General features: G+C 55.6%; 2 protein-coding genes and 1 pseudogene across 6 annotated transcripts in view; 1 reads left to right on the top strand and 2 right to left on the bottom strand.

Annotated features, from left to right (window-relative positions):
• Positions 1–703: 703 nt before the first annotated feature.
• CNFN (cornifelin) lies at positions 704–1,595 on the top strand. Its single transcript, XM_081505885.1, has 3 exons — positions 704–814; positions 1,271–1,407; positions 1,506–1,595. Exons 1-3 carry the CDS (start codon positions 706–708, stop codon positions 1,593–1,595), a joined length of 336 nt encoding a protein of 111 aa, XP_081362011.1. The 5' UTR covers positions 704–705.
• A 3,478-nt stretch (positions 1,596–5,073) lies between these two features.
• Positions 5,074–12,918, bottom strand: part of MEGF8 (multiple EGF like domains 8) — a 42,034-nt gene continuing 34,189 nt past the window's right edge. For all 4 annotated transcript variants that reach the window (XM_081516172.1, XM_081516173.1, XM_081516175.1 and 1 more), the window contains 4 exons: positions 12,164–12,334; positions 11,941–12,071; positions 10,127–10,259; positions 5,074–8,004 (listed from right to left, as the gene is read on the bottom strand). In XM_081516172.1, the coding sequence (XP_081372298.1) occupies positions 6,736–8,004; positions 10,127–10,259; positions 11,941–12,071; positions 12,164–12,334 (1,704 nt within the window). In that variant the 3' untranslated portion in view covers positions 5,074–6,735. The remainder of the gene's footprint in view (positions 8,005–10,126; positions 10,260–11,940; positions 12,072–12,163; positions 12,335–12,918) is intronic.
• LOC145515536 (nucleolar protein 56 pseudogene) lies at positions 10,558–11,934 on the bottom strand (annotated as a pseudogene). The gene has a single exon (XR_014060910.1). The product of XR_014060910.1 is annotated as a nucleolar protein 56 pseudogene (transcript).

The raw sequence follows: 12,918 nt of genomic DNA, 5'->3' as shown, positions 1-12,918 counted from the left end.
CGCCCCCAACCCCATACATCCCTGTCCCATTCTTTCCTAGCAGGCAAGCTGACTTGGCCTCTTTCTCCCCAGCATCCTTACCCCTGAGAACTCAGCCCCCAGTGCCCCGCCCCTTGCCCTGACCTCCCTCAGTATCCAGAACCCCTTGGGCAGACTCTGACGCTGTCACCGCCGCCACCTCTGCCGTCCCCAACGCCACCTCCTCAGGGCCAGCAAGATGCAGTTTGAGATGCACGACAACGTGAAAGGCAAAGGTGGGATCGCTGGATGGACCCCCAAACCTTCCAGTCCCCGGAACATGGCCACTTCCTCCCCCTGGGCACTCTGGCTTGGAAGACAGACGGCGCCTGCTTGCACCCCAGAAGCCCTGAAACGCGGGAACCCAGCACCCCAAGCCCAGACGTGGAGGAGGCGGCGGCACGTCTCGGCCCCGCCCACATGTGGCGCCAACCTCCCCTAGACCTGCAGGATGACCCCCACCCCCAGCTGAACCAGACATGCAGGAGGCAGCAACTCCGGGGACAGAATGGGGTGGCGATGCCCAGAAGTGGCGGCAGGGACGGGGAAGGCGCAGTGGTGTCCCCTCGGTGGGCGGCCTGGTGGCCTTGCCCGGACTGCCCGGCAGAGGGAGGGGCGGCAGAGGTCCCAGGGCCGGGGAGGTGCTGCGAGGCTGCCCGCTGACCCCCGCCCCCTCTCTCCGCAGCCATGTCCTACCCAGTGACCACTCAGCCCCAAAGCGCCAGCACCTGCTACCAGACCCAGCTCAGTGACTGGCACACCGGCCTCACGGACTGCTGCAACGACATGCCCGTCTGTGAGTGCCCTGTCGCTCCCTCTCCAGACCCGGGAAGGAGCGGGAGGGGAAGGAGGGTCACCATCAGCTTCACCCTCCTCACCCCACTCCCCAGTCCCTTCCGTGGGCCCTGAATTCCCGGTCTCTAACCCTCCCGCCTTTCTCCGACGCTCGACTCTCCCTAGGATCCTGGCTTCATCACACCTTCCAACTCTCACCGGGACCCTCCTCGTCCCCCTTGCACCCTCGACTGTTTTCCTTGTAGCTCCAACTCCTTCTTTAAACCCTCTTTCCCGCTCTCGAAACCTCCACTCTTCGGACCCCTAATTTCCTCTGGGACTTTCACTTCTTCCAACACTCAGTTGCCTCTGGGACCCTCACTCCGCGCCCCGCGGACCCCGCCTCGCCCCTCCCCGAGGCGGAGCCGGCCGGTGGCACCCGGTGGGCCCCGCCCTTAGCGCCCTGCGTCCGCTCCAGGTCTGTGCGGCACCTTCGCCCCCCTGTGCCTCGCCTGTCGCATCTCCGACGACTTCGGCGAGTGCTGCTGCACGCCCTACCTGCCCGGAGGCCTACACTCCCTGCGCACCGGCATGCGCGAGCGCTACCGCATCCAGGTGCGTGCGCGCCCGGGACCGGTGGGAGCCGAGGGCTGGGGGACTGGCCTCCTCGGAAGCCAGGTTAGGGCTGCTAACCTCTCTCTCCCACCCTCTAGGGCTCCGTCGGGAAGGACTGGGCGGCCCTTACCTTTTGTTTGCCCTGCGCCCTCTGTCAGATGGCGCGGGAACTGAAGATCCGAGAGTAAAGAAGTTTCCCCCATCCTTCTCCTCCCCCCTCCTCCCCACCCTTGACGCCGGCCCTCCTCTGCCCTCTCCTGGGAGGGCCTGCCCCTCCGCCCCATCCCTCACCAAAAATGCATCCTCAATAAAAACCTGAAAACCAACTCCGCCTACATCCTTTTTCTCCCAGGGAAGGAATCTGGGTGGAGAAGGAGGTTTGATGAGGAAGGCGGGGACACAGGGGAGATGCCTAGCTGTGGAGGGAGTTCCAGAGGCAGATGCTTGACCTGCATCTGCTGTGTAGGACATTGGCAAGTCTCTTCCCTCACTAAGCCAGGGAGTCCTCGCTAACAAAGTAAAACCACTAACTCCTTAGCTGCCAACCTAAAGCTCTTGACCGGAGCCTGAAAAAGAAGCAAACCCAGAAAGGCTGTCTGGGAACCATGCAGGCACTAACCTTTCAATGAACAAATTTAGGAGGGTCCCTTGCTCATTCATTGCCTACGGACTCTTGGTCTACATACAATGCTAACACATTTGAGGGTCTGTCTTCAAAGCACAGAACTGTCAGGTTTAAAACTCTAGAGCTGAAAGGATCACTCAGGGATCATCTGATTCAATCCACCCTCTTTATTGCAAAAGCAACTAGCAGATTAAAAACTGTTCAGGTTTCAAAACTGGACAGACCTGGGGCTCAGCCTTGACTCTTGCCACTTCCTAGCTATGTTATCTTATTATTAAATTAATAAACCTTTCTGAACCTCTTGCCCCAACAAATTCTGTTGGTTCTACTTTCAGAACATATCCCGAGTCTCCCTTCTCCCCACTCTACTGCACGACTTGTTGCAACCACAGTGGCTCCCCCATTGAACTTCCTGCCTTACCTCCAGCCTCTTTTTAGTTTCTTCCCCACAGAGGAGCCCTGTGGACACTGGAAGTAGATCAAATGCCTCTGATGGCACCTCCTGCATGGAGGAAAAAGCCAGAGTCTTGGAACCTCCCTGGTAGTCCAGTGGTTAAGAATCTGCCATCCAATGCAAGGGACATGAGTTCAAGCGTTGGTCAGGGATCTAAGATCACACATGCTGGAGAGCAACTAAGCCTGTGAGCCACAATGAGCCACAGCTAAGATCTGACACAGATAAAAATAAGTATTAAAAAAAAAATAAAACCAGCGTCCTCACGGCAACTCAGGGACCTGCACAATCTGCCTCTTATTCCCCCGTGACCTTCCCTCTTTATTCTCTTTGTTCCACAGGAGGCTCTTTGTTGTTACTCTGAAATGTTAGGCGTGCTCCCACGTTAAGAGCTTTGCGCTGGCTGTTCCCGCAACTCGGAATTCTTTCCTCAGATGTCCTTATGGCTGACCCCTTCACTGCTGCTCACATGTCATCTTAAGAGCGAGGCCCTCCCTGGGACTTCCCTGGTGGTCCAGTGGCCAAGACTCCGCATGCCCAGTGCAGAGGGCCCAGGTTTGATCCCTGGTTGGGGAACTAGATCCTGCATGCCACAACTAAAGATCCCACATGCTATAACTAGGACCCAGCGCCGCCAAATAAATAAAAATAAAGACTCATGCCAAGCACCGAGCACAGTGCTAGAGTGCTATAGGCCCTTGGTAAAATTTCTCCTGAAGTCCCTCGGATGTCAGTGGCCACTCACAGGCTAGAATCCAGGTCCCTAGCCTCCCGTGTCCAGGCTTTCTCTCACTTCGCTATGAGCCTCTTGCATTCAGGTGTGTGGATACCAGGGAGAGGTGCCAGGCAAGGGGCTGACATGGAGGAAGGAGGAAGACACGCCATGGGGCATCTGTATAGGGACATCTGCATAGCAGTGACAGGGGTTGGAGGGAGGGTAGCTCTGTGCCAGAGGAAAAATCCAGTCCAATAGCAAGCACTCTGCTTAGGAAGGCAAAGTGAGTGTTAGGCAGAGACCTTACCAAAGGGTCTGAGCACAACATGTAGGAGTCTGGAAGAACCTCAGCTCCTTTCTGGTTATGTGTGATGACCACTGGCTCCGGGACTCCCTGAAGCACCATGTCCCACTGCTACTTAGCTCCCCAGTTGGACAATTCTGCCTTATCCTGAGCACAAGTTGGCCATTTTGAACACCGACTCCTAGCGTCTGCTCTGTGCTAAGATAGCTTTCAGTGAGGTCAATCTGTGCTGAGTAATGCCGCCCTTCCTTGGGACGTGGAAGAGCCTGGTGGTCAGGAACGTGGGTGAGAGAGTCAGAAGTTCCAGGTTCATATGGCAGCTGTCACTCAACAGCTCAATAATGTCTATGAAGTACTGTTTTTTCATCTGTAAGATGGAGACTACCTGGTATCTACCTCATACAATTGGTTGTTGGAAAGATCAAATGAAAAGATCAAGTGAGCCATCTAGCATTAATACTTAGCAATTATATTGCATAAGTTCACAGTCATGTCTTGGAGGTTAGGTGCAACTATCATCTCATAAAGGCAAAATGTGTGTGGGCAGAGTAATCCCCAAAAATCCCTTAAACTGCCCATCAAGTCTGAAAATACCGTGATACTCACAGGCTGCACCGAAAGCTCACTGGCCCCCTTGATGCAACACATTGCTGTGTTCTTGGCTAAATATCAGAGGCGGCCAGCCTGTGCCTAGGGGCTGGGTTTGCAGAAAGTAACTTTTATTTAAAATTTTTCATTTATTTATTTTTGGCTGTGCTGGGTCTTCCTTGCTGCAAGGCTATTCTCTAGTTGCAGTGAAAAGGTTTCTTATCGCAGTGACTTCTCTTGTTGGGGAGCATGGGCTTGTCAGGCCTCAGAGGTTTTGACTTCCACACACTAGAGCACAGGCTCAGTAGTTGTGGCACCTGGGCTTAGTTGCTCCGTAGCATGTGGGACCTTCTCAGATCAGAGAACGAACCCCTCTATCCTGCATTGGCAGGTGGATTTTTTATCACTGAGCCACCAGGGATGCCCCCCAAAAGGACACCGTTGAACACTCCCAGCCACACTGAAGGGATGGGGTCTCCTGTCCCCACCTTCCCTCACAATAGGGCTCTTGTTCACCCAGAGGACTGGCAAATAGAAGGTTCCATGATGCTTTCCGTTTGGGTTGTAAGAATCTACTTGGTGGAGGACATTCACTGTGTCAAGGCCTCATTTCAGTCTTTGTGCTGCCTGAGTTCTTCTCTTAATGTCAGGGGCCAGAATAAAACCTGAACTTGGGACCAAGGCAGGCTGTTTTCCTTCCTGAGCTGACTAGGGGTCTCCTTTCGATAGGGATCTGGGCAAGGGTCAAAGGTCTCACTGCCTTCAGGTCCCCTCAGTTCATGCCTTCCGGGAAGCAAGAGCTTCTGCAGTGGTACCACCCCCATGCCCACCAGAAGAGATGGCGAGGAGTCAGGCCCTGGCCACATGGCTGGGGGGGCGGGGCACCAAGATAAGGATGTTTATCTGACATAACCAGCTCTCAGGTGCTGGGTCAGAGAGCCAAGCCAGCCCATCTCCTACAGACAGCACTAGACACTGGGTCTTCCACACACTCTTTATTTGTTGCTTTTACTGCTCCCCCAATTTCCCACAGCCTCTGATGGCACACAGGGATAAATCTCTTAGACGAAGGCCTCCAGCAGACAGGAAGACACAGGGTCCCGACTTCCCAACGTCCAAAAAACAGCTGGGGGGTGGAGTCTTGGGAAAGGAGTCCAAAGTTCAAGATGGTTAGGACTGGGGGCGGCAGGGCAGTCCTCAAGGGACAGAAGGGCTCAGAATTCCAAGGTGGCGGCTGAGGTGACGGGAGGCCCTGGGGAAAGGCCAGATGCTGCTTCAAGGCAGTGTCATCTGGGAAGAGAGTTGTAGGTTGAAAACTGTCATTTCTACTCCCAACCTGGGTATCCCCCTCCCTCACAACCTCACCCAGGCTGGCATCTCAGGCAGGGGCTTTGTCTCCTCATGCGCCCTGGCAGCGCAGTGACCCTGGCCCAGGCGTCGGGAACACTTGAGCTTGTCCCTGCAGCCTTGTGGTGGCAGAAACAGCATCCTGCTCTGGCTCCCTGGGTGGCCCCACTTCCAGTCTCCTCTCGGCAGCACCCCTCCTTCACCATTGAGCCAACCCCCGCACTCAGCTCCCTCTGCCAAGATACTCAGGGCAGTGGCTGTGTCCCTGGTGGGACCTGACTGAGGAGATGTAGCTGAAAGGCATCTCAGGTCTAAAGCTGGACTCCTAATCTTCCCCCACAGCCCCAGTCTGTCCCAACTTCACCAACAACCCCATCTTGGCCCACAGTTTGGGCCACAAAGCTGGTGTCAGCCTGGCCTCCTTCCCTCCTCTAGTCCAATGTCCATGTATACCATCATAACATCCTTCCACTCACCCCGTTTCTGTCCCAGACTCCTCTCACAGACTCTGCCCTGACCTAGCCCATCTCGTGTCCTGTCCCCCTGCGGCTTCTCTTAGCATCTCCAGTCTATTCTCCACACAGCTGAGTGACTCTTAAATACATCAGATCCTGTCATTCTCCCTCAGAAGACTGTTCAATGGCTTCCCAATGCCCTGAGAATAAAACCCCAAGCCCTATCGGGTGTCAGTGGGCCCTGGATGATCCGCCCCCTGCCCGACTCTGACCCCACTGCCTCTGGACACTTGGTCAGGGCCACATTGGCCAGCATTCCGACCCGTTTCAGTAACATCAGCCACCTCCCGCCTCTGCGCCTCTGTCCTCGCAGTTCCTTCTGCCTGGATCCCGTCCCCCACAGCTCCTCCCACAGTCAGTTTCCTTCTTAAAGTCGGAGCTTCACACAGTGAACAACTGACGACCCGGAGGTCCCTCACAGGCGCATCCCGTTGCTAACTCATACCACTTTCCCGTTCAGACTTGCTTTTCCTCGTCCGTGCGTGTGCGCATGCGCACGCCGACTGTCTACCGGCGCTGGGACCTAAAATCCCGCCAGATCAGGGACCTTGACTGTCTTGGTTCCAACTCATGCCCAGTGCCTTCAACAGTGCCTGGCGCATAATAGGTATTCGGTAAGTAATTGTTGAACGCAGAACAAAGAAGGCTCTGTCTGGGGACGCCCCAGGGGAAAGAAATCGGAAGTCTCTGAGGACACAGTGTCCCAGTTGGAAGGGCCCCAAGTCCGGAGGGGCCACCCTAAGGGGACTCGACTGCTGTGGCCGAAGGTCCCGCCGAAAGTCAGAGGGACATGCTGGTGAGGTTGTCCTGGCTCAACAGCCCCTTCCGGCCCACACCAGCCCCGTGCCCACTGCCCCCAGCGCCCCCGCCGCCGCCGCAGTACTCGTGCAGCCGGTGCCTCAGTGTGACGAGCGCTGACCCCAGGCAGGCGCCGTTGGGTGCGTGGGGCCCGCCAGGCAATTGGAGCAGCAGTGTGGCCACGCCGGCCATGCCATCCTCGGTGGGCTCAAGGGTGATAGGCCCGGCTCGCAGGCCGGCAGTGGTGGTGGGGATGGCCGGTGGGCAGCAGCCCCCTCCTACAGGTCCCCAGGGCCCACCGGCCCCCGTCAGCAGCAAGGGTGCCAAGAAGGGCTCGGAGCGGCGGAAGGCGGGTGGCGGGAGCCCGGCCGGCTTCCAGGCGGGGGCCGGGGCAGCAGGATCAGGTGGGAAGCAGACGGTGACCTTGGCGAAGGGGCGGCTGGCCATCTTGGTCATCTCCTGCAGGTGCCGGCGCTGTTCCTGCCGGTGGTCCAGGGCCTGCTTGGCCTTCCAGAGGAGAACACAGAGCGAGAGAAAGAGGAAGAAGCAGGAGAAGAAGACGGAGAAGAAGACAAACAGGTCAATGTGGGCCTGGTCCTGCCGGAAGAAGAGCAAGCCCTGCGAGTCAGCTGAGCCGTTGGCACTGGGCCCGTTTGGGTCTCCCACGCCCAGCAGGAGCAGGTAGAAGCGGCTGGACTTGAGGGTGTGGTGCTCGTGCGGGTAGGTGATGACCAGCCGGTCCCTCACGCCACGGACCACCAGCACCGCCGACGGCTCTGTCACTGTCACGTAGGTGATCAGGCCCCGTGGCCAGACCTCCCGCACTCGTGGCTCTGCTGGGGTAGCCGGCCCACCTCCAGCCCCGGGTACCCCCAGATCCCCAGGTCCCCGGGGCCCGCCGTCAGCAGGGGGTGGGGGCGGTGGGGGAGGCGGTGGCGGCTGGATATGGACGGTGTGGACGCCAGTGTCGGGAGCCACGCGGACCACGAAGGTGTCATAGGAAGTGGAGACGTAGAGGTCCACGGCGCCAAAGGTCACGTCCAGCGTCAGGCGGATGTCCACGTTGGTGAACTTGGGCTGCACGCCGAAGAGGACGGTGCGGCCGGGGCCCAGAGCCCGACGCTTGGGCTCATGGAAACAGTTGGTCTGGGACGTAGGGTCCAGGCAGTACTCCTGCTCCACGGAGATGAGGCGGTAGCACTGCTGGCCCCCTAGCGGGCTCCCGTGGAATGACTCTCGGCACTTGGCACACTGCGGGCAGGGCAAGGTGGAACAATTCAGTGTCCAGTCCAAGGAGACAGACTGTATTTTGTACCTACTGGTAAGTAGCCTCTGCCACTATAGTAGGTCCTCTATTTTGTATCTACTGATTAGTTGCCCCATGTCCCAGCAGCTTCCCTGTGACCGCCCCCACCCCGCAACCGAACATCCCTGACACAGTGTGGACACTAACAGCACCCTACACTCCAGCACTGTGGTTCCTGGTGTCACCCCAGCAACCACAGCACCCTGATGGCGAGGCCTCTGGAACTCTGAGACACAGCAATGCAGAGCTCTGTTGAATCCTGGCTCGACCACCTCCCTAGCCGTGTGGCCTTGGACTAGTGACCTACCCTTGCTGAACTGGAGACTCTTCCTCTGTATCCGGGTAGCAAACACTGCTGAAATCATAGGCCCTGCACAAGTGGGCCCACCTGGCCTGCTGGCCTTGCTGTTTCTGACTGTAGTAGGTAGGTCCTGCCTCGGGGCCTTTGTACTGGTTGAGCCTCTGCCTGGATTGCTCCCCTGCTCCCCCAAGTCTCAATGTCCAGTGTCCTCACGTCCATCGGGTCTTTACTCAAGTGTCACCTTCTCACTCAAGCCTTTCTTGGCCACTGTATCTACCATTTCCACTCCCCCACACCCCTGAGCCTTCCTCTCTGCTTCATTTTCCTCCTTACTGCTCATCATTAACACCCTGGGTGTCTGACTTATTTGTCTGTTTGTTGCTGGACTTCTCCATGAGTTCCCCAGAAAGTGAAAGCGTTAGTCACTCAGTCATGTTTGACTCTTTACGAACCCAAGCCCACCAGGTTCCTCTGACCATAGAATTCTCCAGGCAAGAATACTGGAGTAGGTTGTCATTTCCTTCTCCAGAGGATCTTCCTGACCCAGAGATCAAACCCAGGTTTCCTGAATTGCAAGCAGATTCTTTACCGTCTGAGCCCCCAGGGAAGGACAGAACATTTTGCCTGTTTTGTTCCCTACTGTGTCCCAGCACTCTGCGCAGTGCCTGGCATAACTAGGTGCTCGGTAAGTATGTGCAGAATGAATGAGTGGATGGATAACAGCTCACTTGATTCCAGTAGAAATCACTCAGTCTCTGAGGTTGACCAGGGCCAGTCCAAGCTCCAAACCCAAGCAGCTGTGACCCAGGCCAGGTCTCTGAGCCTCTTTCTCTTCTGCCCACAGCTCACTGAGGTCCCAGCACAGCCTTCCTGAGCCTTCCATGTGTGCACTGTATCTATGGCATAGCTCCAGCTCAGTGGCAAGCACTCCCTATATAGTAACTACCACTGCTATCACTGGATGCTTCCCAGGTGGCTCAGTGGTAAAGAATCTGCCTACCAATGCAGGAGATGCAGGTTTGATCCCTGGGTCAGGAAGATCCCCTGGAGAAGGAAATGACAACCTACTCCAGTATTCTTGCCTGGAGAATCCCATGGACAGAGGAGCCTGGTGGGCTACTGTCCATGGGGTCACAAAGAGTCAGACATGACTGAGCAACTAAACAGCAACAACTGCTATCATTAGAAGTGAAAGAAACCGCTTTACCAGAGCCTCCAACAGAGCTGCTGGAGGAGAAGGTCTGAACTCATCTCCAAAGCTGTCTGTTCAGGCAAAGACCAACAGGCCTTTTGATTAAATATCAAGAAAGCAAAACTGGTCCTGGGTGACACCTGTCCCAGGTCAGACAGCTGGTTGGGTTTGGAGCTTGGACTGACCCTGGTCAATCCCAGGTGTGAGCACCTGGATCTGGCCAGTCCTGAAGGCAAACTCCAGACCTCAGTTTTGAGAGCTACATTTTCTTTTTTGCTCAAGCTACTATGATATGAGTTTTCCAGCATTTTCCATCTTTAAGTTGTGACTATCTGTAATGGAGTCTGTCTCCACCACCCTGGAAGCCCCCCAAGAAGCGCATTTCTGGGTTCCCAGCATCACGCCAAGGGCCTGACACTGACTAGGGCTCAGTCTATCAAGCTGACCTTGATCCCCAGGATGACAGATACCAGAACCATGTTGTCAGTGCTGCCTGAGCCAGGCTACTTCATCCCAGCTTGGACCTCTTCTGCACTTGGGGCCCTTGACCCATAACTTGCATCTCCAGCCATACCTGGTATTTGTAGCAGTCTCGGCGGTCACTGGGGGAGCTGCCCTGGCACGTGCCTGTCTCTGTGTTGTTCTGACACGGGCAGCCTGTCCCGTCTTGCTCGTTACATGTGTCTGCGTGGCCATTACACTGGCATCTGAAAAGAGGGAAGAAGATGTGGCTTAGAGAGCTCCTATGACCTACAGGGGCCAGGCTGGATGCTGTAAACATAAGCTGCAATCCATGAGGCCAGAAGAGGAAGTGAGGCTCACAGAGGTCAAGCCGTTTACCCTAAGGCCTCAGAGCTATTCAGTGGCTGAGTTAGGATTAGAACCCAGGTTGGATGGACCCCAGGGTCAGAAGGAAGGGGATGGAATGGGGAGACTGGCTTGAGGCCTCTCCCTCAGGGTCCCCTCTATTTTTTCTTATTTTTATTTATTTTTTTTTTTCTTGTGAATTTGTTTTTATTTTACTGGGTCTAGGGGATGGGATGGGGAATACCTCTGTAAGTTATGCCCCACTAGGAAGATGTCCATTCTAACTTTCCTGGGATAGCTTTCGGAGCTTTTTCTTTTTCTTGGAGCCGCTGCTCTTGCTGGCAGCAGCCTCTTCAGGTCCACTGCTGAGTGGCTCCTCCTTGGAAGACAATTTCCGCTTTTTCTTGGGGACCCTCTTGTTTTCTGACTCATCAGGGTCAGTAACTGGTTCTTCTTTGGGAAAAGATTTCTTCCTCTTGGGAAGACTTCCAGTACCAGCTGTCTCTTCAAGATCACTACTAACTAGCTCTTCCTTGGAAAAAGATTTCTTTTTCTTGGGTTTTGAAAAAGAGACAGATGGGTCTTCCATTCCATTCTCCTGAAGAGCCTCCTGGGGTTTTTGCTTTTTCTTCTTTTTGGGTCTTTCACTTGTCTCCTCACACTCCTCCAGGGCACTGCTATTTTCTGAAGAAGCCAGGGCAATTGCAGCCAGCCTTTTCTTTTCTTTCTTCAAGCGTTTCTTCTCCTGTTTCTCGAGCTTCCTAGTAATCTCGGCAGCCGCTTCCTCTGCCTGAACCATTGCCTCCTTCATGACATCCAGATTCTTTCGGGGAATCTCTCCAGTCTCATAGAAGGACAGCCGCTCCTCAACTTGTTCTCGAAGCTTCTCCCCAAAAACACTGGTGGGCACCTCTGGATGTGTTTATGAGTAAACAAAGCACATCACCCCAGAGAAGCAATCGATTCGTGAGGCAATACTGCATTTGTTTGCCAGGTATCGGGAGATGTGACCTTTGTTCTTGGCAGCTGCTCGGCCAATGAAGGTAGAGTGGAAAATGAGTCCGTATTTTGGGGTGTTACCCCTTGTCTTCAAGGCTCTGGAAACTTGGTCCCTTTGCTGGGCCCAGGGAATCACTCAGACACCAGGACTGGCCATTCTTATTTTTAAATTAAAATTTTTTTTAATTTTTGGCTGTGCTGGGTCTTCGTTGTGGCATGTGGGCTCTCAAGTTGCAGGGCACAGGCTTAGTTGCTCCCCAGCATGTGGGATCTTAGTTCCTGAACCAGGGATAGAATCCATGTCCCCTGCATCTGAAGGTGGATTCTTAACCACTGGCCCACCGGGGACATCCCAGGGCCATCTCTCTGCCCAACAGTCTCCACCAGGGCTGCTCAGTAGCCTGCATTTCAGCACCAGCCTCTGAACTGGAAGGTCTCCCACCAGAGTATAATTTATTGCCCCCAACTCTAGCCTCAGGGGATCCCATCCTTGCCTGAGGGCCAAGGACTAGGGAGAGGAGTCTGGCTCTCAGAGCTGTTCCTATCGGGCAAGGCAGAGGTCCCTGGCCCCCCTCCACTTACTTGGTGCACTTCCCATCGAGGAGGAAGTAGCCGTGGAGGCAGCTCTCGCACTTATCCCCGTAGCTGTTATTCTGGCAGTTCACACACACAGCCTCATCTTCACTGGGACCCTCTGTCACCCAGTGTTCAATCTGGCCAAGGGAGGACAGGGTGATCACAAACCGACACGGACCAGACCCCTCCTCCTTCAGACCCAGGAGCTCAGGACCCCAGCCTCTTTCACCTCCTCTGGATCCAGCGAGTACTTCTCCGGCTCCCTCCTGGCTATCTCAAGCTCCTTCCGGGAGACGCAGACATGGCTGTTGCCGCGACAAAAGGCATGGCAGGGCCGGCAGGTCCCTCCCCCCACGGCTGAACCCACGAACAGTGGGAGGCACTGCTCACAGTGGCTGCCCTGGAAACCAGGGACAGAGTGGTCAGGGGGAGTGAAGGGTCCCGGTGGGTGTGAGAGTGAGGGGAGGTTCTGAGAGCACCTGGCTTCCCTGGTGGCTCAGACAGTAAAGAACCTGCCTGCAATGCAGGAGCCCCGGGTTTGATCCCTGGGTTGGGAAGATTGCCTGGAGAAGAGAGAATGGCTACCCACTCCAGTATTCTTGCCTAGAGCATTCCATGGACAGAGGAGCCTCGCAGGCAACAGTCCATAGGGTCGCAAAGAGTCAGACACAACTGAGCAACTAACACTTTTCACTTTCTGAGGGCACCATGGGAAGGCAGCAGTGGCTCCGGCATTTGGCTTGGGCCACCCCAGCCCCTCTACCATTTAGTCCTCCACCTTTACTTGCACACCTCCAGTGACAGGGGTCTCAGTCACCTTCAGTCCAGGGTGTTGAGCTAGGAAAGCCCTTCCCTACCTGATCCCAAATGCGGCTCCACGTGCTCACCCTCCCTGGCCCAGCACTAACTCTATCACACTATTCCCAGGCACCCCACTGTGACACAGCCCCAGAAGGTGTCCCCACTGTCCTCTCATCCTCCCTG

The sequence above is a fragment of the Giraffa tippelskirchi genome, chromosome 7 (genome assembly GCF_054371585.1).
Source record: "Giraffa tippelskirchi isolate mGirTip1 chromosome 7, T2T-mGirTip1v1.2.pri, whole genome shotgun sequence".
NCBI classification, from domain to species: Eukaryota; Metazoa; Chordata; class Mammalia; order Artiodactyla; family Giraffidae; genus Giraffa; species Giraffa tippelskirchi.
Note: the sequence above shows the minus strand (reverse complement) of the source record. Positions and strands in the feature narration are given on the sequence as shown.